The sequence below is a fragment of the Coregonus lavaretus genome, assembly GCF_964263955.1.
Source record: "Coregonus lavaretus genome assembly, chromosome: 8".
Lineage (NCBI taxonomy): Eukaryota > Metazoa > Chordata > Actinopteri > Salmoniformes > Salmonidae > Coregonus > Coregonus lavaretus.
Window position 1 is genome coordinate 20,628,508 of NC_139995.1, and position 25,747 is coordinate 20,654,254.

General features: G+C 42.5%; 1 protein-coding gene across 1 annotated transcript in view; it reads left to right on the forward strand.

Moving 5' to 3' along the window:
• LOC311133778 (succinate--CoA ligase [GDP-forming] subunit beta, mitochondrial-like) overlaps positions 1-21,540 on the forward strand; it is a 140,553-nt gene extending 119,013 nt beyond the window's left edge. Inside the window, exons 10-11 of the mRNA XM_084167336.1 lie at positions 660-780; positions 20,000-21,540. Coding sequence (XP_084023462.1) covers positions 660-780; positions 20,000-20,115 — 237 coding nt within the window. The 3' untranslated portion in view covers positions 20,116-21,540. The remainder of the gene's footprint in view (positions 1-659; positions 781-19,999) is intronic.
• Positions 21,541-25,747: the final 4,207 nt, after the last annotated feature.

The window sequence follows — 25,747 nt, forward strand, 5'->3', positions numbered from 1 at the left end:
TTTGTCAGTCTGTACACATTACACTCATAAGAGGGGTTACTATGGCAAACAGTCGTGCTCTTTTTTGTGACACACGCAGATCTCTAGATTTCAACGATGTGGCCCTAAGAGATTGAAAGGCCTGTTGCCCTTAGTGCAGTCTATTGTGCAGTCTATAGTGCAGTCAAGGCCGTCCCTAATATCTCTTTACATGCCCCTGATCCTGTTTCTCTGTGCTGGTTACCACACACACACGGTTCTCACACACACACCGTTCTCGCTCTCTCACACACACACACACACACACACACACACACACACACACACACACCGTTCACACACGGCGGCGCTTACAGATTAGCAGAGATTATAAACAAACATGCAGGATTAATCCTGTCTACTCACACTCAACTTTCCACACAACTGCCTTGGGTAATTACTGTATTATGTGTTAGTGTAATCACCCTGCCTCGCCAGACATCACACAGTCTGTCCTGAGTTTTACTGTTTTATGCTTTGCGCGCCCTCTCACATTATTGTATCAATTTTGGTACATCAATATCTGCAAGACTGATTATAGGGGTCTGTACAGCTTAGGATAACATAGTATAGTACTGTATAAATCTGAATGTTCCCTCCCGTAGTACTACATTAACCCTTTCCTGTTCTCTGTGCCACAGGTGGAAGCCATCCTGGTGAACATCTTCGGGGGCATTGTCAACTGTGCCATCATTGCCAACGGCATCACCAAGGCTTGCCGTGAGCTGGAGCTCAAAGTGCCTCTGGTTGTCAGGCTGGAAGGTGGGTACAGTACAGGTGGTGCTACAACCACAACTCTACACCCTACCTACGTACTGTTTGACTGTTCTACACACTACCACCTAGTAGCTCTATCTGTACTCAACTCCATATTTCCTTCAGTACTCCAGACCTCTACGTGGTCCTCTGTAGCTCAGCTGGTAGAGCACGGCGCTTGTAACGCCAAGGTAGTGGGTTCGATCCCCGGGACCACCCATACACAAAAATGTATGCACGCATGACTGTAAGTCGCTTTGGATAAAAGCGTCTGCTAAATGGCTTATTATTATTATTATTATTATTATTATTATTATTATTATTATTATTATTACTCCACTCTTGTGTCACATGCATCACTTCCTGCATTTCTTGCACCTTAGTACTTTCTATGAACTGTCTGTGTTATTTCACACAGGTCTCATTCTCTCAAGCTTATTCTTGAATTCGGTGCGGTAAGCTACTCCCATTTTGAGTAAGTTATTTTAGATGACAGTCCAGTGTGGTCCTCTTACTGGCGAGGAAGACGAGCAATTTCTTACGTGTGTAACGTTCAGCACAGCTTGTTAGCGACGAAGACAAGAATAACAATTGAGAAGGCGCTGATTGGGTCACCTCTCACCTGCGTATGCTAATAAGGCGGCATTGCCGTGCGTTACGGTGTGTCGCCTTGACTCCTGGGCGCGGCAGCGGGACCCAGCTGGTCATTAGGATAATTGGCAGGAAACAGCTGACTGGCCTTGTCCAGAGAAAGAGCAGGGGACTCTCTCCATTAGCTCACAACACTCCATTTGTCCCTCGCATCCCCAGGCTTTTTAGGTCAGCACTACTGTTTCTGGGACATAACCATGCCGGTTACAATAAGGCACATCTACAAATACTGTATGGGCAGTTTAGCATTCTTTTAAATGAGGAAAGGACCGACTATGTGTATGTATCGGCCATGCTAGAATGTCAACAAATACAGGTTGCCTTTTGTTTTGATGGAAATCTAGTAACTAGTGACAGTTACGATACAAACCCAGCTTTCTTTTGTTGGACACAGTGCTAAGAGGCAAGTTTATTGTGTTAAAGGTGAACTGCACTCTCCTATTCCGCATGTGTTTCTTCCAGTGCTCAGTAAGAAATGCAGCGGCCATTACTGAAGCCCCAACGAAAATTGTCTTTGGGGTCTGGTTTAATGTGGGTGTTTCTTGGGTGTGTCTTTGCCGTTCAATCACAACAAACAAACAAGGGCAGTAGTGAGTAACTTAGTGACATTGAGGGAAGCTAAGCTAGCTCTGCTAAGGAGAGAAGTTTTGAAGTTGAACTTCTCCCCTCACTGACTCACCATCTCAAGATGATCTGCTAATTCAGTTCTACTGTATGTGTAGTCTAAAGCCTGCGCTGACCTTGTTTAGCCAGCCTGACAGCAGCTAGCTAGCATAGCTTGGGGATAGCTTCAGCTGGCTAGCCTATCTAGCTAGCTGATATTTAGCATGGACTGTCTTCAGTCAGGTCAGCTATCAACACAATATTCTATAACTGGCTAGTTTTGTCTCGTCTCTGCTTATGTCCGCTGTTAGATATTTCCCGGGGGCCAAATCCCAGAATGAATAGCCCTACAGGTATAGGCTACATGTGGACATTGCACAAACATTATCGCCCAGCTTGAGTGTAGATACATTTATCAACAAACAATCGGTGGGTGTGTTTGTGTTACAAAGACAAAGAAATGTCTGCTGTAAATAGGCTATCATATTGATTTGCTTATAAAGACAGTATGCCTACACTTTACCTAGCAAATGAAAATAAGTTGTGTGTAGAGTACAACCACAGATAGAACAAGGAACATAAAGATCTTTGGTAGAACTTCATCTGTCCAATAATTAGCATTCTTTTCTATTTCTATGGTCTATTTTAATGATTTGGCTGTCTAACCACACGCTGACATGCACAGCTCTCCGGGTGAGGTTCTGTCTTCAAGTCTCCAGTGGTTGATGAAGTCCTTTCAATCTATGTAATGTATTACAGGTTATGGACAGGTGCAGTCAGGTGGCAGGAGGCATGGAGTGCATGACACTCCAATACCTTGACTTTGTTGTCCTTAAGCCATTTTGCCACAACTTTGGAAGTATGCTTGGGGTCATTGTCTTGAGATGTTGCTTCAATATATCCACCAAATTTTCCTTCCTCATGATGCCATCTATTTTGTGAAGTGCACCAGTCCCTCCTGCAGCAAAGCACCCCCACAGCATGATGCTGCCATCCCCGTGCTTCACGGTTGGGATGGTGTCCTTTTTCCTCCAAACATAACAATGGTCATTATGGCAAAACTGTTATATTTTTGTTTCATCAGACCAGAGGACATTTCTCCAAAAAGTATGATCTTTGTCCCCATGTGCAGTTGCAAACCGTAGTCTGGCTTTTCTATGGCGGTTTTGGAGCAGTGGCTTCTTCCTTGCTGTGTGGCCTTTCAGGTTATGTCGATATAGGACTCGTTTTACTGTGGATATAGATACTTTTGTACCTGTTTCCTCCAGCAGCTTCACAAGGTCCTTTGCTGTTGTTCTGGGATTGATTTGCACTTTTCTCACCAAAGTACATTCATCTCTAGGAGACAGAACGCGTCTCCTTCCTGAGCGGTATGACGGCTGCGTGGTCCCATGGTGTTTATACTTGCGTACTATTGTTTGTACAGATGAACGTGGCACCTTCAGGCGTTTGGAAATTGCACCCAAGGATGAACCAGACTTGTGGAGGTCTACATTTTTTCGGAGGTCTTGGCTGATTTCTTTAGATTTTCCCATGATGTCAAGCAAAGAGGCACTGAGTTTGAAGGTAGGCCTTGAAATACATCCACAGGTACACCTCCAATTGACTCAAATTAATTCAATTAGCCTATCAGAAGCTTCTAAAGCCATGACATCATTTTCTGGAATTTTCCAAGCTGTTTAAAGGCACAGTCAACTTAGTGTATGTAAACTCCTGACCCACTGGAATTGTGATACAGTGAATTATAAGTGAAATAATCTGTCTGTAAACAATTCTTGGAAGAATTACTTGTCATGCATAAAGTAGATGTCCTATCCGACTTGCCAAAACTATAGTTTGTTAACAAGAAATTTGTGGAGTGAAAAAGTGGCGCCGGCGAAGATGGCTTCCGTTTTACCCCCTCTAACCAGTTGTAATATTATTTTTCGCATTATTTGTAATCTATTCTGTACATAATGTTTCTGCCACCGTCTCTTATGACCAAAAAGAGCTTCTAGATATCAGGACAGCGATTACTCACCTCGTATTGGACAAAGATTTTTTCTTCAACGAGTCGGATGCGAAGGATATCCTACAGACACAACCGACAAGGCCCAAATCCCCGTCATTCGCATGAGAAAGAGACTGAGATATTGTGGACGTAGGTCAGGGTGCCTTGTAAGGATCCGATGGCGAGCGAGTAAATTGCCTCTTCCATCAATCCTATTAGCCGACGTTAAATCATTTGAAAACAAATTGGACGACCTACAATTAAGGTTATCCTACCAACGGGACATTAAAAACTGTAATATCTTATGTTTCACCGAGTCGTGGCTGAACAACGAAATTGATAACATACAGCTGGCGGGATATACACTACATCGTCAGGATAGAACGTCTGACTCCGGTAAGACAAGGGGTGGTGGTCTGTGTATATTTGTACACAACAGCTGGTGCATAAAATCTAACACTAAGGAAGTCTCGAGGTTTTGCTCGCCGGAGGTAGAGTATCTTATGATAAGCTGTAGACCACACTATTTACCAAGAGAGTTTTCATCTATATTATTCGTAGCTGTCTATCTACCACCACAAACCGATGCTGGAACTAAGATTGCACTCAATGAGCTTTATAGGCCGTAAGTAAACAGGAAAACGCTCATCCAGAGGCAGCGCTCCTAGTGGCCGGGGACTTTAATGCAGGGAAACTTAAATCTGTTCTACCTAATTTCTACCAGCATGTTAAATGTGCAACCAGAGGGGGAAAAAAACTCTAAACCACCTTTACTCCACACACAGAGACGCATACGAAGCTCTCCCTCGCCCTCCATTTGGCATATCTGACCATAACTCTATCCTCCTGATTCCTGCTTATAAGCAAAAACTAAAGCAGGAAGCACCAGTGACTCGGTTAATAAAAAAGTGGTCAGATGACGCAGATGTTAAGCTACAGGACGCAAGCACAGACTGGAATATGTTCCTGGATTCTTCCGATAGCATTGAGGAGTACACCACATCAGTCACTGGCTTCATCAATAAGTGCATCGATGACTTCATCCCCACAGTGACCGTACGTACATACCCCAACCGGAAGCCATGGATTACAGGCAACATCTGCACTGAGCTAAAGGGTAGAGCTGCCACTTTTAAGGAGCGGGACTCTAACCCAGACACTTATAAGAAATCCCGCTATGCCCTCCGACAAACCATCAAACAAGGAAAAAGGGTCAATACAGGACTAAGATTGAATCGTACTACACCGGCGCTGACGCTCGTCGGATGTGTCAGGGCTTGAAAACGTACAGACTACAAAGCGAAGCACAGCCGCGAGCTGCCCAGTGACACAAGCCTACCAGATGAGCTAAATCACTTCTATGCTCGCTTCGAGGCAAGCAACACTGAGGCATGCATGAGAGCTGTTCCGGATGACTATGTGATCACGCTCTCCGTAGCTGATGTGAGTAAGACTTTTAAGCAGGTCAACATTCACAAGGCCGCAGGGCCAGACGGATTACCAGGACGTGTACTCCGAGCATGCGCTGACCAACTGGCAAGTGTCTTCAATGACATTTTCAACATGTCCCTGACTGAGTCTGTAATACCAACATATTTCAAGCAGACCACCATAGTCCCCGTGCCCAAGGACACTAAGATAACCTGCCTAAATGACTACCGACCCGTAGCACTCACATATGTAGTCATGAAGTGCTTTGAAAGGCTGGTCATGGCTCACATCAACACCGTTATCCCAGACACCCTAGACCCACTCCAATTTGCATACCGCCCCAACAGATCCACAGATGATGCAATCTCTATTGCACTCCACACTGCCCTTTCCCACCTGGACAAGAGGAACACCTACGTGAGAATGCTATTCATTGACTACTTCTGATCATCAACACGGGGGCCCCTCAGGGGTGCGTGCTCAGTCCCCTCCTGTACTCCCTGTTCACCCATGACTGCATGGCCAGGCATGACTCCAACACCATCATTAAGTTTGCCAACGACACAACAGTGGTATACCAAACCTTTTTTTGATATACTCAGCGGACTGTTATTAGCATGTTTTAACCACTCCTATGTAAATGGTAGATTATCAGACACTCAAGAAGGTCTGATTTCATTATTACTGAAACAGGATACAAGTGGAAAATACAAAGATCCAGTCCATTAAAAAAATTGGAGGCCCCTTACACTTCAGTGTTGTGATGCAAAAATCCTAGCAAAATGTATAGCTCATAGAATTAAAAAGGTATTGTCTGACATTATTCATTCTAATCAGAATGGAAGATACGTTGGAGATAATATAAGGCAAGTACTGGAAACAATAGAACACTATGAAGAATCTGGGAAACCAGGCCTGCTATTCATAGCAGACTTCGAAAAGGCATTTGATAAAGTACGACTGGGGTTTATATATAAATGCCTGGAGCATTTCAATTTTGGAGAATCTCTTATAAAATGGGTTAAAATCATGTATAGTAACCCTAGGTGTAAAATAGTAAATAATGGCTATTTCTCAGAAAGTTTTAAACTGTCAAGAGGAGTGAAACAAGGTTGTCCACTATCGGCATATCTATTTATTATGGCCATCGAGATGTTAGCTATTAAAATCAGATCCAACAATAATATCAAAGGATTAGAAATCCAGGGCTTAAAAAAAAGGTATCATTGTACGCTGATGATTGTTTTCTTTTAAATCCACAACTTGAATCCCTCCACAGCCTCATAGAGGATCTAGATACATTTTCTAACCCCTCTGGATTACAACCATATTAATACTGTTATTATAATATCATGATAAATGTACTATATTACATATTGGATCACTAAAAAATTTTAAAAATTACAATACCATGTAGTTTACCAATAAAATGGTCTGATGGTGATGTGGATATACTCGGAATACATATCCCAAATGAAATAAATGATCTCACTCCAATAAATGTTAATAGAAAGTTAGCAAAAATAGATAAGATCTTGCTACCATGGAAATGTAAATACCTGTCAATTTGTGGAAAAATCACCTTCATTAACTCTTTAGTATTATCCAAGTTTGCCTATGGTCTTGCCTACGCCTAGCGAACAGTTTTTTAAATTATATAAATAAAAAATATTCAATTTTATTTGGAAGGGCAAGCCAGATACAATTAAACTGGCCTATTTATATAATGAATATGAATTTGGAGGACAGACATTTTTATTAAATATTAAAGCATTAGACCTATCACTAAAAGCTTCAGTCATACAAAAGTTATACTTAAATCCAAACTGGTTCTCTAGCAAATTAGTAATATTGTCTCACCCATTGTTCAAGAATAGCCTTTTTCCTTTTATTCAGATTACAACCTCACACTTCCAGTTATTTGAAAAGGAAATCATCTCCCAAATATCACTATTTCTAAAACAAGCCATAGAAAGTTGGTTGCAATTTCAATTTAATCATCCAGAAAAGACAGAACAAATAATGCAACAAATATTGTTGTTAAACTCAAATATACTAATTGATAAAAAAAAAAATCTTTTGACAAATTTTTTTAAAAAGGTATAATCTTCGTAAATGATATCATCGGTAGGACTGGTGGAGTTATGTCACACATGCAGCTAACAAAAACATATGGAAATGTCTGCTCTACCCAAAATTACAACCAAATAATTGCAGCCTTACCGCAAAAATGGAAGAGGAAAGTGCAAGGGGGAAAATGTACATGCATTAAAGAACATAATTGGTTAAAGAAAACTGTGATAAATAACAAAGTATACCAGTTTCATTTGAAGACCAAAGGATTGACAGGCATCCCATATAGATTGCAAAATAGTTGGGAAGAGATTTTTGACGTACCGATCCCATGGCATAGTGTTTATGAACTGATACGCAAAACGATGCCGGATTCAAAACTTAGAATGTTTCAATTTATATTATTATATACAATTCTTCATACCAATAGAATGTTATTTATATGGGGGATACAATCTTCCCAGCTCTGCAGATTTTGCTGCGAAGAGACAGAATCATTAGATTATTTGTTTTGGTACTGTCCATTTGTAGCTTGTTTTTGGACACAGGTCCAGGAATGGCTAAAGGATTGCAATATTTACCTGGAGCTAACCCTGCAGATAGCATTACTGGGTGATCTGAAAAGTCATAGTCAATCGATCAATAATATAATAATACTTTTAGCAAAAATGTTGATCTGTTGAACAATTTACAATCTGTAGAAACAATGAGAATAGAAAGGTTCAGAACTTTTGTAAAACATCACAATACAGTTGAAAAATATATGGCAAATAGATATCCAATATGGATGGTGTTAAGAGATAGATGGGTGGTGTTGAATGGAGTTGAAGGATAGGACTAATAACAACTAACAACAACTAATAACAACAAGATAACTAATAATGTAAGCATACTGTGTCCATAATAAGTATATAGGTTATAGGTTGAGAGCTTTTGTGAAAGAGCACAGTTAGAAAGATATGGCATATAGAAGCAAACCGGATGGACATCATGAAAATGATCGGATAGGTTGAGGGTAGAGGAAATTCAGGAGTAAAAACAAACAAAATATAATTATTGTAAAATTGACTGTGTCCATAAAATAGTGTGTATGGGCTGGAAGTAGAGGCCTAAGCATTGTTGTTCACTAGTTTACTCCAATTAGGGAAGGGGTGGTGGGGTTGGAATGTAATAAAGGGAAATATATTTTTTAAAAGAAATGTACAGTGGGGAAAAAAAGTATTTAGTCAGCCACCAATTGTGCATGTTCTCCCACTTAAAAAGATGAGAGAGGCCTGTAATTTTCATCATAGGTACACGTCAACTATGACAGACAAAATGAGATTTTTTTTCTCCAGAAAATCACATTGTAGGATTTTTAATGAATTTATTTGCAAATTATGGTGGAAAATAAGTATTTGGTCAATAACAAAAGTTTCTCGATACTTTGTTATATACCCTTTGTTGGCAATGACACAGGTCAAACTTTTTCTGTAAGTCTTCACAAGGTTTTCACACACTGTTGCTGGTATTTTGGCCCATTCCTCCATGCAGATCTTCTCTAGAGCAGTGATGTTTTGGGGCTGTCGCTGGGCAACACGGACTTTCAACTCCCTCTAAAGATTTTCTATGGGGTTGAGACCTGGAGACTGGCTAGGCCACTCCAGGACCTTGAAATGCTTCTTACGAAGCCACTAATTCGTTGCCCGGGCGGTGTGTTTGGGATCATTGTCATGCTGAAAGACCCAGCCACGTTTCATCTTCAATGCCCTTGCTGATGGAAGGAGGTTTTCATTCAAAATCTCACGATATATGGCCCCATTCATTCTTTCCTTTACACGGATCAGTCGTCCTGGTCCCTTTGCAGAAAAACAGCCCCAAAGCATGATGTTTCCACCCCCATGCTTCACAGTAGGTATGGTGTTCTTTGGATGCAACTCAGCATTCTTTGTCCTCCAAACACGACGAGTTGAGTTTTTACCAAAAAGTTATATTTTGGTTTCATCTGACCATATGACATTCTCCCAATCCTCTTCTGGATCATCCAAATGCACTCTAGCAAACTTCAGACGGGCCTGGACATGTACTGGCTTAAGCAGGGGGACACGTCTGGCACTGCAGGATTTGAGTCCCTGGCGGCATAGTGTGTTACTGATGGTAGGCTTTGTTACTTTGGTCCCAGCTCTCTGCAGGTCATTCACTAGGTCCCCCCGTGTGGTTCTGGGATTTTTGCTCACCGTTCTTGTGATCATTTTGACCCCACGGGGTGAGATCTTGCGTGGAGCCCCAGATCGAGGGAGATTATCAGTGGTCTTGTATGTCTTCCATTTCCTAATAATTGCTCCCACAGTTGATTTCTTCAAACCAAGCTGCTTACCTATTGCAGATTCAGTCTTCCCAGCCTGGTGCAGGTCTACAATTTTGTTTCTGGTGTCCTTTGACAGCTCTTTGGTCTTGGCCATAGTGGAGTTTGGAGTGTGACTGTTTGAGGTTGTGGACAGGTGTCTTTTATACTGATAACAAGTTCAAACAGGTGCCATTAATACAGGTAACGAGTGGAGGACAGAGGAGCCTCTTAAAGAAGAAGTTACAGGTCTGTGAGAGCCAGAAATCTTGCTTGTTTGTAGGTGACCAAATACTTATTTTCCACCATAATTTGCAAATAAATTCATTAAAAATCCTACAATGTGATTTTCTGGATTTTTTTTCTCTCAATTTGTCTGTCATAGTTGACGTGTACCTATGATGAAAATTACAGGCCTCTCTCATCTTTTTAAGTGGGAGAACTTGCACAATTGGTGGCTGACAAAATACTTTTTTTCCCCACTGTATGTGTATATATGTATGTGTATATACAGTGGGGAGAACAAGTATTTGATACACTGCCGATTTTGCAGGTTTTCCTACTTACAAAGCATGTGGAGGTCTGTAATTGTTATCATAGGTACACTTCAACTGTGAGAGACGGAATCTAAAACAAAAATCCAGAAAATCACATTGTATGATTTTTAAGTAATTAATTTGCATTTTATTGTTTTAGATTCCGTCTCTCACAGTTGAAGTGTACCTATGATAAAAATGACAGACCTCTACGTGCTTTGTAAGTAGGAAAACCTGCAAAATCGGCAGTGTATCAAATACTTGTTCTCCCCACTGTATGTATGTATGTATGTATGTATGTATGTATGTATGTATGTATGTATGTATGTATGTATGTATGTATGTATGTATGTGTATATATACAGTCGTGGTCAAAAGTATTGGTCTTCACAAAGTTTGCTGCTTCAGTGTTTTTAGATTATTTTGTCAGATGTTACTATGGTATACTGAAGTATAATTACAAGCATTCCATCAGTGTCAAAGGCTTTTATTGACAATTACATTAATTTTATGCAAAGAGTCAATATTTGCAGTGTTGACCCTTCTTTTTCAAGACCTCTGCAATCCACCCTGGCATGCTGTCAATTAACTTCTGGGCCACATCCTGACTAATAGCAGCCCATTCTTTCATAATCAATGCTTGGAGTTTGTCAGAATTTGTGGGTTTTTGTTTGTCCACCCGCCTCTTGAGGATTGACCACAAGTTCTCAATGGGATTAAGGTCTGGGGAGTTTCCTGGCCATGGACCCAAAATGTCGATGTTTTGTTCCCCGAGCCTACATACATACATACATACATACATACATACATACATACATACATACATACATACATACATACATACAGTGAGGGATAAAAGTATTTGATCCTCTGCTGATTTTGTACGTTTGCCCACTGACAAAGAAATGATCAGTCTATAATTTTAATGGTAGGTTTATTTCAACAGTGAGAGACAGAATAACAACAAAAAAATCCAGAAAAACGCATGTCAAAAATGTTATAAATTGATTTGCATTTTAATGAGGGAAATTAGTATTTGACCCCCTCTCAATCAGAAAGATTTCTGGCTCCAAGGTGTCTTTTATACAGGTAACGAGCTGAGATTAGGAGCACACTCTCAGTGCTCCTAATCTGTTTGTTACCTGTATAAAAGACACCTGTCCACAGAAGCAATCAATCAATCAGATTCCGAACTCTCCACCATGGCCAAGACCAAAGAGCTCTCCAATGATGGCAGGGACAAGATTGTAGACCTACACAAGGCTGGAATGGGCTACAAGACCGTCGCCAAGCAGCTTGGTGAGAAGGTGACAACAGTTGGTGCGATTATTCGCAAATGGAAGAAACACAAAAGAACTGTCAATCTCCCTCGGCCTGGGGCTCCATGCAAGATCTCACCTCGTGGAGTTGCAATGATCATCAGAACGGTGAGGAATCAGCACAGAACTACACGGAAGGATCTTGTCAATGATCTCAAGGCAGCTGGGACCAAAGTCACCAAGAAAACAATTGGTAACACACTACGCCATGAAGGACTGAAATCCTGCAGCGCCCGCAAGGTCCCCCTGCTCAAGAAAGCACATATATTGGGCCGTCTGAAGTTTGCCAATGAACATCTGAATGATTCAGAGGAGAACTGGGTGAAAGTGTTGTGATCAAATGAGACCAAAATCGAGCTCTTTGGCATCAACTTAACTCGCCGTGTTTGGAGGAGGAGGAATGCTGCCTATGACCCCAAGAACACCATCCCCACCGTCAAACATGGAGATGGAAACATTATGCTTTGGGGGTGTTTTTCTGCTAAGGGGACAGGACAACTTCACCGCATCAAAGGGACGATGGACGGGGCCATGTACCGTCAAATCTTGGGTGAGAACCTCCTTCCCTCAGCCAGGACATTGAAAATGGGTCGTGGATGGGTATTCCAGCATGACAATGACCCAAAACACACAGCCAAGGCAACAAAGGAGTGGCTCAAGAAGAGGCACATTAAGGTCCAGGAGTGGCCTAGCCAATCTCCAGACCTTAATCCCATAGAAAATCTGTGGAGGGAGCTGAAGGTTCGAGTTGCCAAACGTCAGCCTCGAAACCTTAATGACTTGGAGAAGATCTGCAAAGAGGAGTGGAACAAAATCCCTCCTGAGATGTGTGCAAACCTGGTGGCCAACTACAAGAAACGTCTGACCTCTGATTGCCAACAAGGGTTTTGCCACCAAGTACTAAGTCATGTTTTGAAGAGGGGTCAAATACTTATTTCCCTCATTAAAATGCAAATCAATTTATAACATTTTTGACATGCGTTTTTCTGGATTTTTTGGTTGTTATTCTGTCTCTCACTGTTCAAATAAACCTACCATTCAAATTATAGACTGATCATGTCTTTGTCAGTGGGCAAACGTACAAAATCAGCAGGGGATCAAGTACTTTTTTCCCTCAATTTATATATATTTGCGAGAGAAAAAAAACTTTTGGTGGATTGGAAGTGATGCAGACAATTACATTGATGGAAGTTAAAATGTATCGGCAATATTAAAGCTGATCTACCCCCTAAAAAAAAAAAAAAAAACTGTGGTAGGCCTGATCACCGACAACGATGAGACAGTCTATAGGGAGGAGGTCGGAGACCTGGCCATGTGGTGCCAGGATAACAACCTCTCCCTCAACGTGATCAAGACAAAGGAGATGATTGTGGACTACAGGAAAAAAAAGAGGACTGAGCACGCCCCCATTCTCATTGAAGGGGCTGTAGTGGAACAGGTAGAGAGCTTCAAGTTCCTTGCTGTCCACATCACCAACAAACTGTCATGGTCCAAACACACTAAGACAGTCGCGAGGAGGGCACGACAAAGCCTATTCCCCCTCAGCAGACTGAAAAGATTTGGCATAGGTCCTCAGATCCTCAAAAAGTTTTACAGCTGCACCATCGAGAGCATTCTGACTGGTTGCATCACCACCTGGTATGGCAACTGCTCGGCCTCCGACCGCAAGGCACTACAGAGGGTGATGCGTACGGCCCAGTACATCACTGGGGCCAAGCTTCCTGCCATCCAGGACCTCTATACCAGGCGGTGTCAGAGGAAGGCCCTAAAAATTGTCAATGACTCCAGCCACCCTAGTCATAGACTGTTCTCTCTGCTACCGCACAGCAAGCGGTACCAGAGCGCCAAGTCTAGGTCCAAAATGCTTCTCAACAGCTTCTATCCCCAAGCCATAAGACTCCTGAACAGCTAATCATGGCTACCCAGACTATTTGCACTGCCCCCCACCCCATCCCCCAATTTTACGCTGCTGCTACTCTGTTTATTATTTATGCGTAGTCACTTTAACTCTACCCACATGTACATATTACCTCAAATACCTCGACAAATACCTTTTTTTTTTACTTTTTTTTTTTATTTTTTACTTTTATAATTTTTTTACTGCATTGTTGGTTAAGGGCTTGAAAGTAAGCATTTATGTAAGCACTGTAATGTCTACAACTGTTGTATTCGGCGCATGTGGCAAGTAAAATTTGATTTGATTTGAGTGGTTGAAGAACGAGTTTTAATGAATCCAACCTAAGTGTATGTAAACTTCCGACTTCAACTGTATCTTTCTTTCCCTTTCTATTGTCATTCACAGCCGATACAGAATGTGTACCTATTAGCATGTTGTCTGTTGGTACATGTTAGTCGTCATCCCTTAGTATGGTGTCCCATATAGGACAGTTCCCTGACATGTTTGAAGAATACACAGGGTCCCCCCACCATTCAATTCAATAATAACAATAGATAATAAAAAGTAATAGATATGTTTTGTATAATTGTTATGCAGAGTGCAAGGTCTCTCCCAGTTCAGACATCTGTATCAACCTGTCTTTTAGTCAGTGGATTCCATGACAATCCATCTCTCCTGTCCTCCATCTGTATAAAAACAAGGTAAAGTTGATAGACACAGCACTGATTACATTGTCAATGATTGTAAGGTGAATTCCAGGACAGACAAGTGATAGTATTCTGACCTATGACCAGATCAAATGTGACCAACCTGAAGTGGGACTGGTGCCTGGCCACGTACTGCCTCAGCCTTCTGCTCCTGATATAGTAGGGGGGTTCCCACAACACTGCTAAACAACAAATCCACCAGGTTTTGTAAGTAGCCTGTGAATGCAATAATATATCATCACTCAATAAACGTATAGCAATAAAAATAACTTATCTAGTTTGGAAGTAGTTATACTAATAAATTGACTAAGTACAGACTAGATTCAGGCAACCAGCAGTGTAACATTGTTGCTGAATGCTTGCAGACACGTACTTGTAGCTTTTTAGCTAAAAAGACTGGTACTCAGACTAGACCATCCTTAATTTAGTTTTGTCCAACAAAATACACAATAGACTTTTATGAGAACAGGCATGTTGCACTAGTAGCAGACGAAGCCCCCGAATGCTAGCTAGCTATCTCTACCCTAGCCCTTGATCATGACTCCCAGTTCCATTACAATAATGGCAGAATGCCCCCAGGGCCTGAGTTATCGAGAGCAAGTGCTAACTCTAACAACATGCCTGTTCTCATAAAAGTAGCTAGCTACCTAATTTGCATAGCTAACATTAGCTAGCATGGATCTTCTTACCTAGCCAGTTTGAGTTGAAACATTATTGATAGCAAGCTGGATAACGTTACATCCTATCAAACCTTATCGTCAGGTGCAACATTAGCTATGCAAACCTTCCTTTCTATGACATTACGTCATTTTACACATTAGGGAGAGGCTATGTATTTAGCTAGTTACATTACAGTATCATAGCTAGCCAGCTAGCTATTCACCACACACAAGTCACAGCTATCATGTTGTATGTTTGTTACATTTGTTGTATGTAATCCATTCCTTGCCATCTTGCACAATATTGTTGAATGTTTTAGAAGTTTGCACCAACTTTATGGAAGCTCATTTTCACTCCAATGCCGAGCAAGTGTGCGTGCGTTGCAGACTTGACAACATGTCCACAACACATGGCAGTTGGGGGTGGACAACACCTTGATGTCTCTGGACAATTGAACATCACTGGCAAAAGTGATCCATACCCAACCCATCCATACATGTTGTGACGCACTCACTTCCAAATCTAGTATTGGACTAGACTGACTTTATGACCAACATTATCCTATTTACACTTTGTAGTCAATTTTGATACTAGAATTATGTTTCTGTCTCATATCAATGCCACATAGGCCGTTATAACCAGATAAGTTGGTTCTAGGAGGCAGTTCCCCTTTAAAATCCATAGATGGGGTTGAAATCCCTAAATGGAGGAAGCGGCATTCCGTGTGGTCGATACTGCTTTGACCACACACACATACATGTGTTATGTGTGTTTGTGTTCACTCTGCCAATATGTTTTCCTGGAAGACACAAAAATAGAACATTAATTGGCGGTTTCACTTTTCACAAACATGCAACAAACGGTCCCTGGCTCTCAAATTGGGGACTGGCTCAGAAGGTCATGATGACCATTGGGTTGAAACAGAGCCCTGGTGGTGTTTAATCCTTGGTTTAGCTGTGGTCATTACAGCAGGGGCATCAGAGAGAGGGATTGGTGAGAATCAATCAACTAAGCTAGCTGCCATAATGGCAGGCAGCTCTTCAACAGGATCAGCAAAGATTAACTCCACCACTTTTAATTGGCAAGCCTTTTCTCTGCCTACCTCCATTTGCCACAGGTGGGGGTTGGCTGTTTTCTGAATTCTCTATTGAGGGCTGAGTGCCACAAGGTGTGGAGTTAGAAGGTTGATGCCAGTGGTTAATATTGTATGAATGGACAGGCTTTCATTAATTGGTCATTAGTTTATTGATGGACACTGCTGATTACCTGGTTGTCAGGCTCACCAATTCAGGTAGCAATACAGTGCATTCGGAAAGTATTCAGACCCCTTGACTTTTTCCCACATTTTCTTACATTACTGCCTTATTCTAAAGTGGATACAATTAGTTTTTCCCTAATCAATCCACACACAATACCCAATAATGACAAAGCGAAAACAGTTTTTACATAAGTATTCAGGCACCTTGCTATGAGACTCGAAATTGAGCTCAGATGCATCCTGTTTCCAATGATCATCCTTGAGATGTTTCTACAACTTCATTGGAGTCCACATGTGGTAAATTCAATTGATTAGACATGATTTGGAAAGGCACACACCTGTCTATGTAAGGTCCCACAGTTGACAGTGCATGTCAGAGCAAAAACCAAGCCATGAGGTCGAAGGAATTGTCCGTAGAACTCCGAGACAGGATTGTGTCGAGGCACAGATCTGGGAAGGGTACCAAAACATGTCTGCAGCGTTGAAGGTCCCCAAGAACACAGTGGCCGCCATCATTCATAAATTGAGAAGTTTGGAACCACTAAGACTCTTCCTAGAGCTGGCCGCCCGGTCAAACTGAGCAATCAGGGGAGAAGAGCCTTGGTCAGGGAGGTGACCAAGAACCCGATGGTCACTCTGACAGAGCTCCAGAGTTCCTCTGTGGAGATGGGAGAACCTTCCAGAAGGACAACCATCTCTGCAGCACTCCACCAATCAGGCCTTTATGGTGGAGTGGCCAGACGGAAGCAACTCCTCCGTAAAAGGCACATGACAGCCTGGAAAAATGTAATCCATTTTAGAATAAAGCTGTAACCTAACAAAATGTGGAAAAAGTGAAGGGGTCTGAATACTTTCCGAATGAGCTGTGTATATACACACAAACACACACACTAAATGTAAGGTGCTCGATGAGGAACTACTGCGTACTCCCTGAGACTCTGACCTCAGTGTGCGTGTGCATTTTTTATGTCATGTGTTTGTGTGTATACATGAGTCTATGTGTGTGAATAAAAGTCCCCTTAAACTCACCACAGGGTCTAGTGAAAAAGTGATTATTCCCTTCAGGCCATTCCATTGCTATTTATTTAGACAGCCATTACGTTGTTGCCTGTCTGTTTGTCTGTCTGGGCATGGAAGCCAGTCTCTCCTTAAAGGGAAATTGGGGGGATATAGCCGTTTCCCAATGTAATTAAGAAATGGACTAGTGGTCCTGCAGAGGTCGAAATGGCTCCGTCAGTCCTGACAAAATCGTTATAGTTTAAATAGAGCTACTGCTGCCATGTATGAAAAAAATAAAAATGTATGCACTCACTAACTGTAAGTCTCTCTGGATAAGAGCGTCTGCTAAATTACTTTAACAAATAAAATAAAATAAAAAAGTACAGACCACACACACTCAGACATGCCAGCATGCCTATCATATGCGCACTACCGCAAACATAAACTCTCACTCTCGTCTCTCCCTTTATCGCTATAACACACACTCTCTCAGACACTCAAACATGCATACTTAGGGAAGGAACTATAGCCTCTGAGTAATTTGAATTGTAGAGTGAGAGAAAGAGAGCATGGGTTCCACCCTCTCTCCTCCAGGTCCCAGAATGTGGCTGTGGCGGTGTAGTCCCCTCAGCAGGACAGTCCTCCAGGGTACAATAGGCCCCTGCTACAGCCTGATTTAGGAGAATTATCATAATCAGATGGAAACTCAAGCAGGGCTGGCTTGGGCTGGGTCTCATGGTGCTCTTGGTGCCAGTGTAGCTCCTACTCTGTCCCAGTGCCCTGTTTAGATCCCGCTTCTACAGCCACAGGAGGGAGGCTGAGACCCCAGACATCCTAGCTGAAGGTACTGGACATGGCCAGTCATCACATCACACAGACTGCATTAACACACCATTTGTACTGTATTTGGGAGGATGCATTGACCATGTATGGTCATTCAGTACACTGCAATTATGTGTTGCGTAGAGCTAACAGTTCTTTATTCCACATAGTACAACTCATTCCATTCTGTCCATTCTGTATGATATTTATATCTGTAACATTGTGAATGTTCCTTCCTGCTGAAAGATTACTGAAATTGTATATAATGTGTATCTTCTTAAAGGGACAGGTCTCTGCTGGTGTTTCCTCTAGGCCAGACTGTGAGTAGGTCTCTGGCAGCACCTAGTGGCTGTAGGTGAAACCACACCACCTGAACAAGATCAGTAGGCTGGACTGCTGCTGTAGACAGAGGCAGACAGACAGACACTGCTCCCTGCTGCTCACTCCGGAACTGCACTCTTTCCACACACACCCTCCGCAGTCACACAGAGGCACTGAAACACACACGCAATGTGTGTTTTTTGGCCAGCTGTGTGTTTGTTGAATCCTATGTATGGTGAAATTCTTAGAAAGTGTCTGTTGGTGTTAGATCTAGAAATTACAGTTCTAGGATTCCAGACAGAGCCAGCAAGTATATTCCTTATACAGTATTTATGTCCAAAAAAAAAATCTGTATAGAACCCAATTGTATAGCAGCACAGTGTGAAGACCCATATAAAGATTCAAAGGAATGTTTGTTGTCTCAGATTGTATTTGTTAACCAGCTGATAACGTAGCATTTGACATTTTAGTCATTTAGCAGACTCTCTTATCCAGAGTGACTTACAGGAGCAAGCTCAAGGGCACATCGACAGATGTGTCACCTAGTAGGCTCGGAGATTCAAACCAGAAAACTTTTGATTACTGGCCCAACGCTCTTAACTGCTATGCTATCTGCTCTCTCCATGTGCTCCACAGAAATATGATCTCTGTGATTTGTCAATCCAAATGAAGTTGATAAGTGAAAGCAGTGCCCTTTGAGATAAAGATATAACAAAGGACGGAGGATAATATGCTATGCTATTTGGTTAGAAAATTACTTTGGATACCCTATTTGCTGTGTGTCTTCCCATGGCCTTCCCCTCTAATTAGGTCATACAATTGATTGTTTTGTGCAGAACTCAAGAAATGTGTTTAGAATGACTTATTTTCTCACTGGACAAAACTGATGAAATATTAGGAGTTAAGAGGCAGCGGTAATATAATTCCTGCTGCTATTGATTAGACAGCCAATCTCCTGAGATTTCACACATCATGCAATCTTAATTACACACCAGCCAGGAGAGCCAGGCTGATGCGTGGACACACAGGCACACTGTAGTAATGTGGAACACCTGCGTTATGTAAATTCCCTCCTCCCTGCAGTACCGTTCTCACCTGTGAAATCACTGAATCAGTGAACACCACACAAACAGCTGGCCTCTTTCTGTTATTTGGCTTTTTCTAGTGTTTTTTTCTCTTCAGTTTTTTCGAAGGGAGAGCAGAGACCAGTGTGTACGTAAGCGCTCTCTCTCGCTCTCTCTCTGTCTCTCTATCATTGCTTTGTTGGTTAACCAGTGTAGGCCTCAGGGTTATAGTGACTCAGGGTGTGTCTGCATGGTTAGAGCTCCACTGGGGCATGATCAGATCAGCTGAGACCCCACCAGCTGCCTGCCTGCCTCCTCTGACCTCCACTGCAGCCAATGGAAGACAGTACACTCCCTCTGCCCTTTTCAAGACCACTGGCTTTCACACTCCTTCACAGACAAAGTGTTTTATTTTACCAATAAAGTATGCCATTCATCCTTCTCTTGGTGCATCTGTCATTGGGTTAAGTTAATTTCTCCTGTGTTCTGTGTATTTTTAGTCAGTTGGGTGTAGCTGAGTGAGATGCATATTTCTATGTCATCGGCTATTCACTAACTGTGTGTGTTCTAGGGACCAATGTGCAGGAGGCCAAGAGGATCCTGTCAGAGAGTGGACTGCCCATTGTAGCCGCCAATGACCTGGAAGACGCTGCCAAGAAAGCTGTGGCCGCCATTGCCAAGAAGTAGAGGCCCTCAAGCCTTCCATAACCCTGACCAGCCCTTTCGTTCTGAGCACCCTGTTCCCCCCCCCTCACTCCACCCAAACCAACCATGCTGGCTCTGATCCCCCTGTCCTGTTCCACAGCACAGGGCATGTACACTAACCCTTCAGCCCTATCCCACCTTTCACCTTCCTGTCTTATCATGAATAACTGCAATATTTATATTGGAAATGACTTGACTCCTGACTCCTTAATTGTGCATTCCATTTTGATAGGCTGAGAAATGTAACTGTGTTTCTCTAGCTATATGGTTACCTTTTCATAGAATCAAGCATAAAATGGTATTATTGTTTTATCAAACCATATAACACAAAATGAATGACATGGACTTAATAAACTAAATGACAGGTTCCAGACTGGATTTGCATATGCCATTACCATCACTGTGAAATCATTAGAAAAATATCACCTTATTCAGGAAATGCTCGGTGGTGTGTAGCTAACGTGATACACCTGGAGTATTAGAGAGCAGCGTTTGATGTATGTTGTTTTGTTTTGTGTTATCTTTGTGTTGTAGTAGGTGACCTCACGGGTTTGCCTTGGTTGAAGTCCAGGTTATTGATGCCTTAATCAGAGCTCCTTAGTATGTGAAATCGCAACACAAGGGTCACTCTAAATCTCATACATGATGAGTATTATGTTTGAAACAACTTCTATAAATGTTATTGTGCTGTTAATTTTGTAATTCAAAGTATATGATTTTAAAGTGCTACTTTGATCTACACTGAGTATAAAAAGCATTAGGAATCCCCCCCCCCCCCCCCCCCCTGTCGAAAGCATTCCACATGGATGCTGGCCCATGTTGAGTCCAATGCTTCCAACAGTTGTGTCAAGTTGGCTGGAAGTCCTTTGGGTGGTGGACCATTCTTGATACACATGGGAAACTATTGAGTGTGAAAAACCCAGCAGCCTCGCAGATCTTGACACAAACCTACTATCATACCCCGTTCAAAGGCACTAAAATATTTTGTCTTGCCCATTCACCCTCTGAATGGCACACATACACAGTCCATGTCTCAATTATCTCAAGGTTTGAAAATCCTCCTTTATCCTGTCTCCTCCCCTTCGTCTATACAGATTGAAGTGGATTTAACAAGTGACATCAGTAAGGGATCATAGCTTTCACCTGGTCAGGCTGTCATGGAAAGAGCAGGTGTTCTTAATGTTTTGTATACTCAGTGGATATACCTTTTGATCAGTCATCTGTGCCTACTTCATGAGGCCAACCAGCCAACACTGTCACATGACCAACGTGTTAGAGATATTATTTAAATGAAACGTCATTGTAATTTGCTTTTTATAAACATTAATGTATGTCGACCAGTTGAGATTAGGCCAGCTGTACTGTATGAATAATTTGAGATCTTAATAAAGGTGACTATTTCATGAATTGTGTCTGTGTAAATTCATTATATGCTGTGTGTATGTGTGGCTAATCTGGTTTTAGTTTCCTACATAGTTGTCATATACACCTATTTTTGTGTCTAACCTTGGTGAAGACTGAACCTGACTGGATACATTTCAGATCCAAAGCTTTTAATAAATGTGTTAGTACATACAGTGGGGAGGACAAGTATTTGATACACTGCCGATTTTGCAGGTTTTCCTACTTACAAATCATGTAGAGGTCTGTAATTTTTTATCATAGGTACACTTCAACTGTGAGAGACGGAATCTAAAACAAAAATCCAGAAAATCACATTGTATGATTTTAAAGTAATGAATTTGCATTTTATTGCATGACATAAGTATTTGATACATCAGAAAAGCAGAACTTAATATTTGGTACAGAAACCTTTGTTTGCAATTACAGAGATCATACGTTTCCTGTAGGTCTTGACCAGGTTTGCACACACTGCAGCAGGGATTTTGGCCCACTCCTCCATACAGACCTTCTCCAGATCCTTCAGGTTTCGGGGCTGTCGCTGGGCAATACGGACTTTCAGCTCCCTCCAAAGATTTTCTATTGGGTTCAGGTCTGGAGACTGGCTAGGCCACTCCAGGACCTTGAGATGCTTCTTACGGAGCCACTCCTTAGTTGCCCTGGCTGTGTGTTTCGGGTCGTTGTCATGCTGGAAGACCCAGCCACGACCCATCTTCAATGCTCTTACTGAGGGAAGGAGGTTGTTGGCCAAGATCTCGCGATACATGACCCCATCCATCCTACCTTTAATACGGTGTAGTCGTCCTGTCCCCTTTGCAGAAAAGCATCCCCAAAGAATGATGTTTCCACCTCCATGCTTCACGGTTGGGATGATGTTCTTGGGGTCACTCATCCTCCTTCTTCCTCCAAACATGGCGAGTGGAGTTTAGACCAAAAGGCTATATTTTTGTCTCTTCAGACCACATGACCTTCTTCTATTCCTCCTCTGGATCATCCAGATGGTCATTGGCAAACTTCAGACGGGCCTGGACATGCGCTGGCTTGAGCAGGGGGACCTTGCATGCGCTGCATGATTTTAATCCATGACGGCGTAGTGTGTTACTAATAGTTTTCTTTGAGACTGTGGTCCCAGCTCTCTTCAGGTCATTGACCAGGTCCTGCCGTGTAGTTCTGGGCTGATCCCTCACCTTCCTCATGATCATTGATGCCCCACGAGGTGAGATCTTGCATGGAGCCCCAGACCGAGGGTGATTGACCGTCATCTTGAACTTCTTCCATTTTCTAATAATTGCGCCAACAGTTGTTGCCTTCTCACCAAGCTGCTTGCCTATTGTCCTGTAGCCCATCCCAGCCTTGTGCAGGTCTACAATTTTATCCCTGATGTCCTTACACAGCTCTCTTGTCTTGGCCATTGTGGAGAGGTTGGAGTCTGTTTGATTGAGTGTGTGGACATGTGTCTTTTATACAGGTAACGAGTTCAAACAGGTGCAGTTAATACAGGTAATGAGTGGAGAACAGGAGGGCTTCTTAAAGTCTCCCGAGTGGCGCAGTGGTCTAAGGCACTGCATCGCAGTGCTAGCTGTGCCACTAGAGATCCTGGTTCGAATCCAGGCTCTGTCGTTGCCGGCCACGACCGGGAGACCCATGGGGGGGCGCACAATTGGCCCAGCGTCGTCCAGGGTAGGGGAGGGAGTGGCCGGCAGGGATGTAGAGCATGGCGTTTGCAACGCCAGGGTTGTGGGTTCAATTCCCACGGGGGGCCAGTATAATTTTTGTTTTTTTTAAGATAATGTAAGTCGCTCTGGATAAGAGCGTCTGCTAAATGACTAAAATGTAATGTAAATGTAAAAACTAACATGTCTGTGAGAGCCGGAATTCTTACTGGTTGGTAGGTGATCAAATACTTATGTCATGCAATAAAATGCAAATTAATTACTTAAAAATCATACAATGTGATTTTCTGGATTTTTGTTTTAGATTCCATCTCTCACAGTTGAAGTGTACCTATGATAAAAATTACAGACCTCTACATGCTTTGTAAGTAGGAAAACCTGCAAAATCGGCAGTGTTTCAAATACTTGTTCTCCCCACTGTACATTTAGTCCAAAGCTCTTCTAATAAATCTCCATGTATGTGTCCCAGGAGGAGAGGAGTGACTGTCCTTCATGGGCCGGAGTGGAGTGAGCTGTTAAGAAAGTGAGGGAGAGAGATTAAATCTATCCCTCTCAGACAGACTGTCTCTGATGGATTATCTGTCACAAGATCGAATAGTACACCCACACCCACCAGATCAACTGCCACCTCCATGTGAGTTACACCAACACACGTACTGTAGACAGAGAAGCATTGAATAAAATGCCCTCCCACAAGACTTATGCATAAATGCACATACATATTCTCACACTCTCGCTTACTTTCTCTCACACACCCATTAGGCAGGATTAGGCAGCCTCCTAGAGCCGCAGATTGACTAGGGCGGCATTTTCCGAGCTAAACTGACCAAGACGCACCTCCAACAACACATAACACCTCACCATTATTCTGCCCAAAAGCAATGATAACTTCTCTCACGCAGTGCCATAAGGGCTATTTTCGGTTGCCGCCCCATGATAAGCAGTGCCCACTTTAACAGGCAGGGGCGCAAAATAAGTAGCTTGTCCATGCCCAGCGCACCTCTCCAGGGTGCTGTTGGAGAGATGCAGCACTGCGGTGCTCCACCAACGCTCTGTCAAATTAATCTAACATCAATCATGTAGCCTACAGTAGAAAGAGTAGTAGCCTATGTGGTTTTTCTGTAGCCCGTACACTGGAGACCAAATGTATTACAATGTCATGAGACAGACACTTTTTAAATCATTAACGTCAGTTAATGAAGAGCGAGATTACAGGAGAAAGTCAACTAAAAAGGCAAGCGGGCAGACAGCTTTGGCGCGGCCTCGGCATAATCAAACAAACTTCACAAACTACAACAGGGCTTTGTTGGAGCCTATTTCTTCCTATAAAAAAATTATATGCGGTAGGCCTACCTGTTTGACAGACGCAATTATGCTATCCATAGATTTGTCGGCATAGCCAAATCCTCCAATACTGTCTCCATGCATTACTTAATTACCTCAGTGTCTGTGAAGGGCTTGGTGTGTTCGGTTAAAACCAGTGGTCGAATTGACTGAGGGTATGTCATACCCTTTGTTAAAGACAAGGGCAAAAAGGATTCAGTGGGGGGAAAAAGTATTTAGTCAGCCACCAATTGTGCAAGTTCTCCCACTTAAAAAGTGAGAGAGGCATGTAATTTTCATCATAGGTACACGTCAACTGTGACAGACAAAATTAGGAAAAAAAATCCAGAAAATCACATTGTAGGATTTTTAATGAATTTATTTGCAAATTATGGTGGAAAATAAGTATTTGGTCAATAACAAAAGTTTCTCAATAATTTGTTATATACCCTTTGTTGGCAATGACACAGGTCAAACATTTTCTGTAAGTCTTCACAAGGTTTTCACACACTGTTGCTGGTATTTTGGCCCATTCCTCCATGCAGATCTCCTCTAAAGCAGTGATGTTTTGGGGCTGTCGCTGGGCAACACGGACTTTCAACTCCCTCCAAAGATTTTCTATGGGGTTGAGATCTGGAGACTGGCTAGGCCACTCCAGGACCTTGAAATGCTTCTCACTCCTTCGTTGCCCGGGCGGTGTGTTTGGGATCATTGTCATGCTGAAAGACCCAGCCACGTTTCATCTTCAATGCCCTTGCTGATGGAAGGAGGTTTTCACTCAAAATCTCACGATACATGGCCCCATTCATTCTTTCCTTTACACGGATCAGTCGTCCTGGTCCCTTTCAGAAAAACAGCCCCAAAGCATGATGTTTCCACCCCCATGCTTCACAGTAGGTATGGTGTTCTTTGGATGCAACTCAGCATTCTTTGTCCTCCAAACACGACGAGTTGAGTTTTTACCAAAAAGTTCTATTTTGGTTTCATCTGACCATATGACATTCTCCCAATCCTCTTCTGGATCATCCAAATGCTCTCTAGCAAACTTCAGATGGGCCTGGACATGTACTGGCTTAAGCAGGGGGACACGTCTGGCACTGCAGGATTTGAGTCCCTGGCGGCGTAGTGTGTTACTGATGGTAGGCTTTGTTACTTTGGTCCCAGCTCTCTGCAGGTCATTCACTAGGTCCCCCCGTGTGGTTCTGGGATTTTTGCTC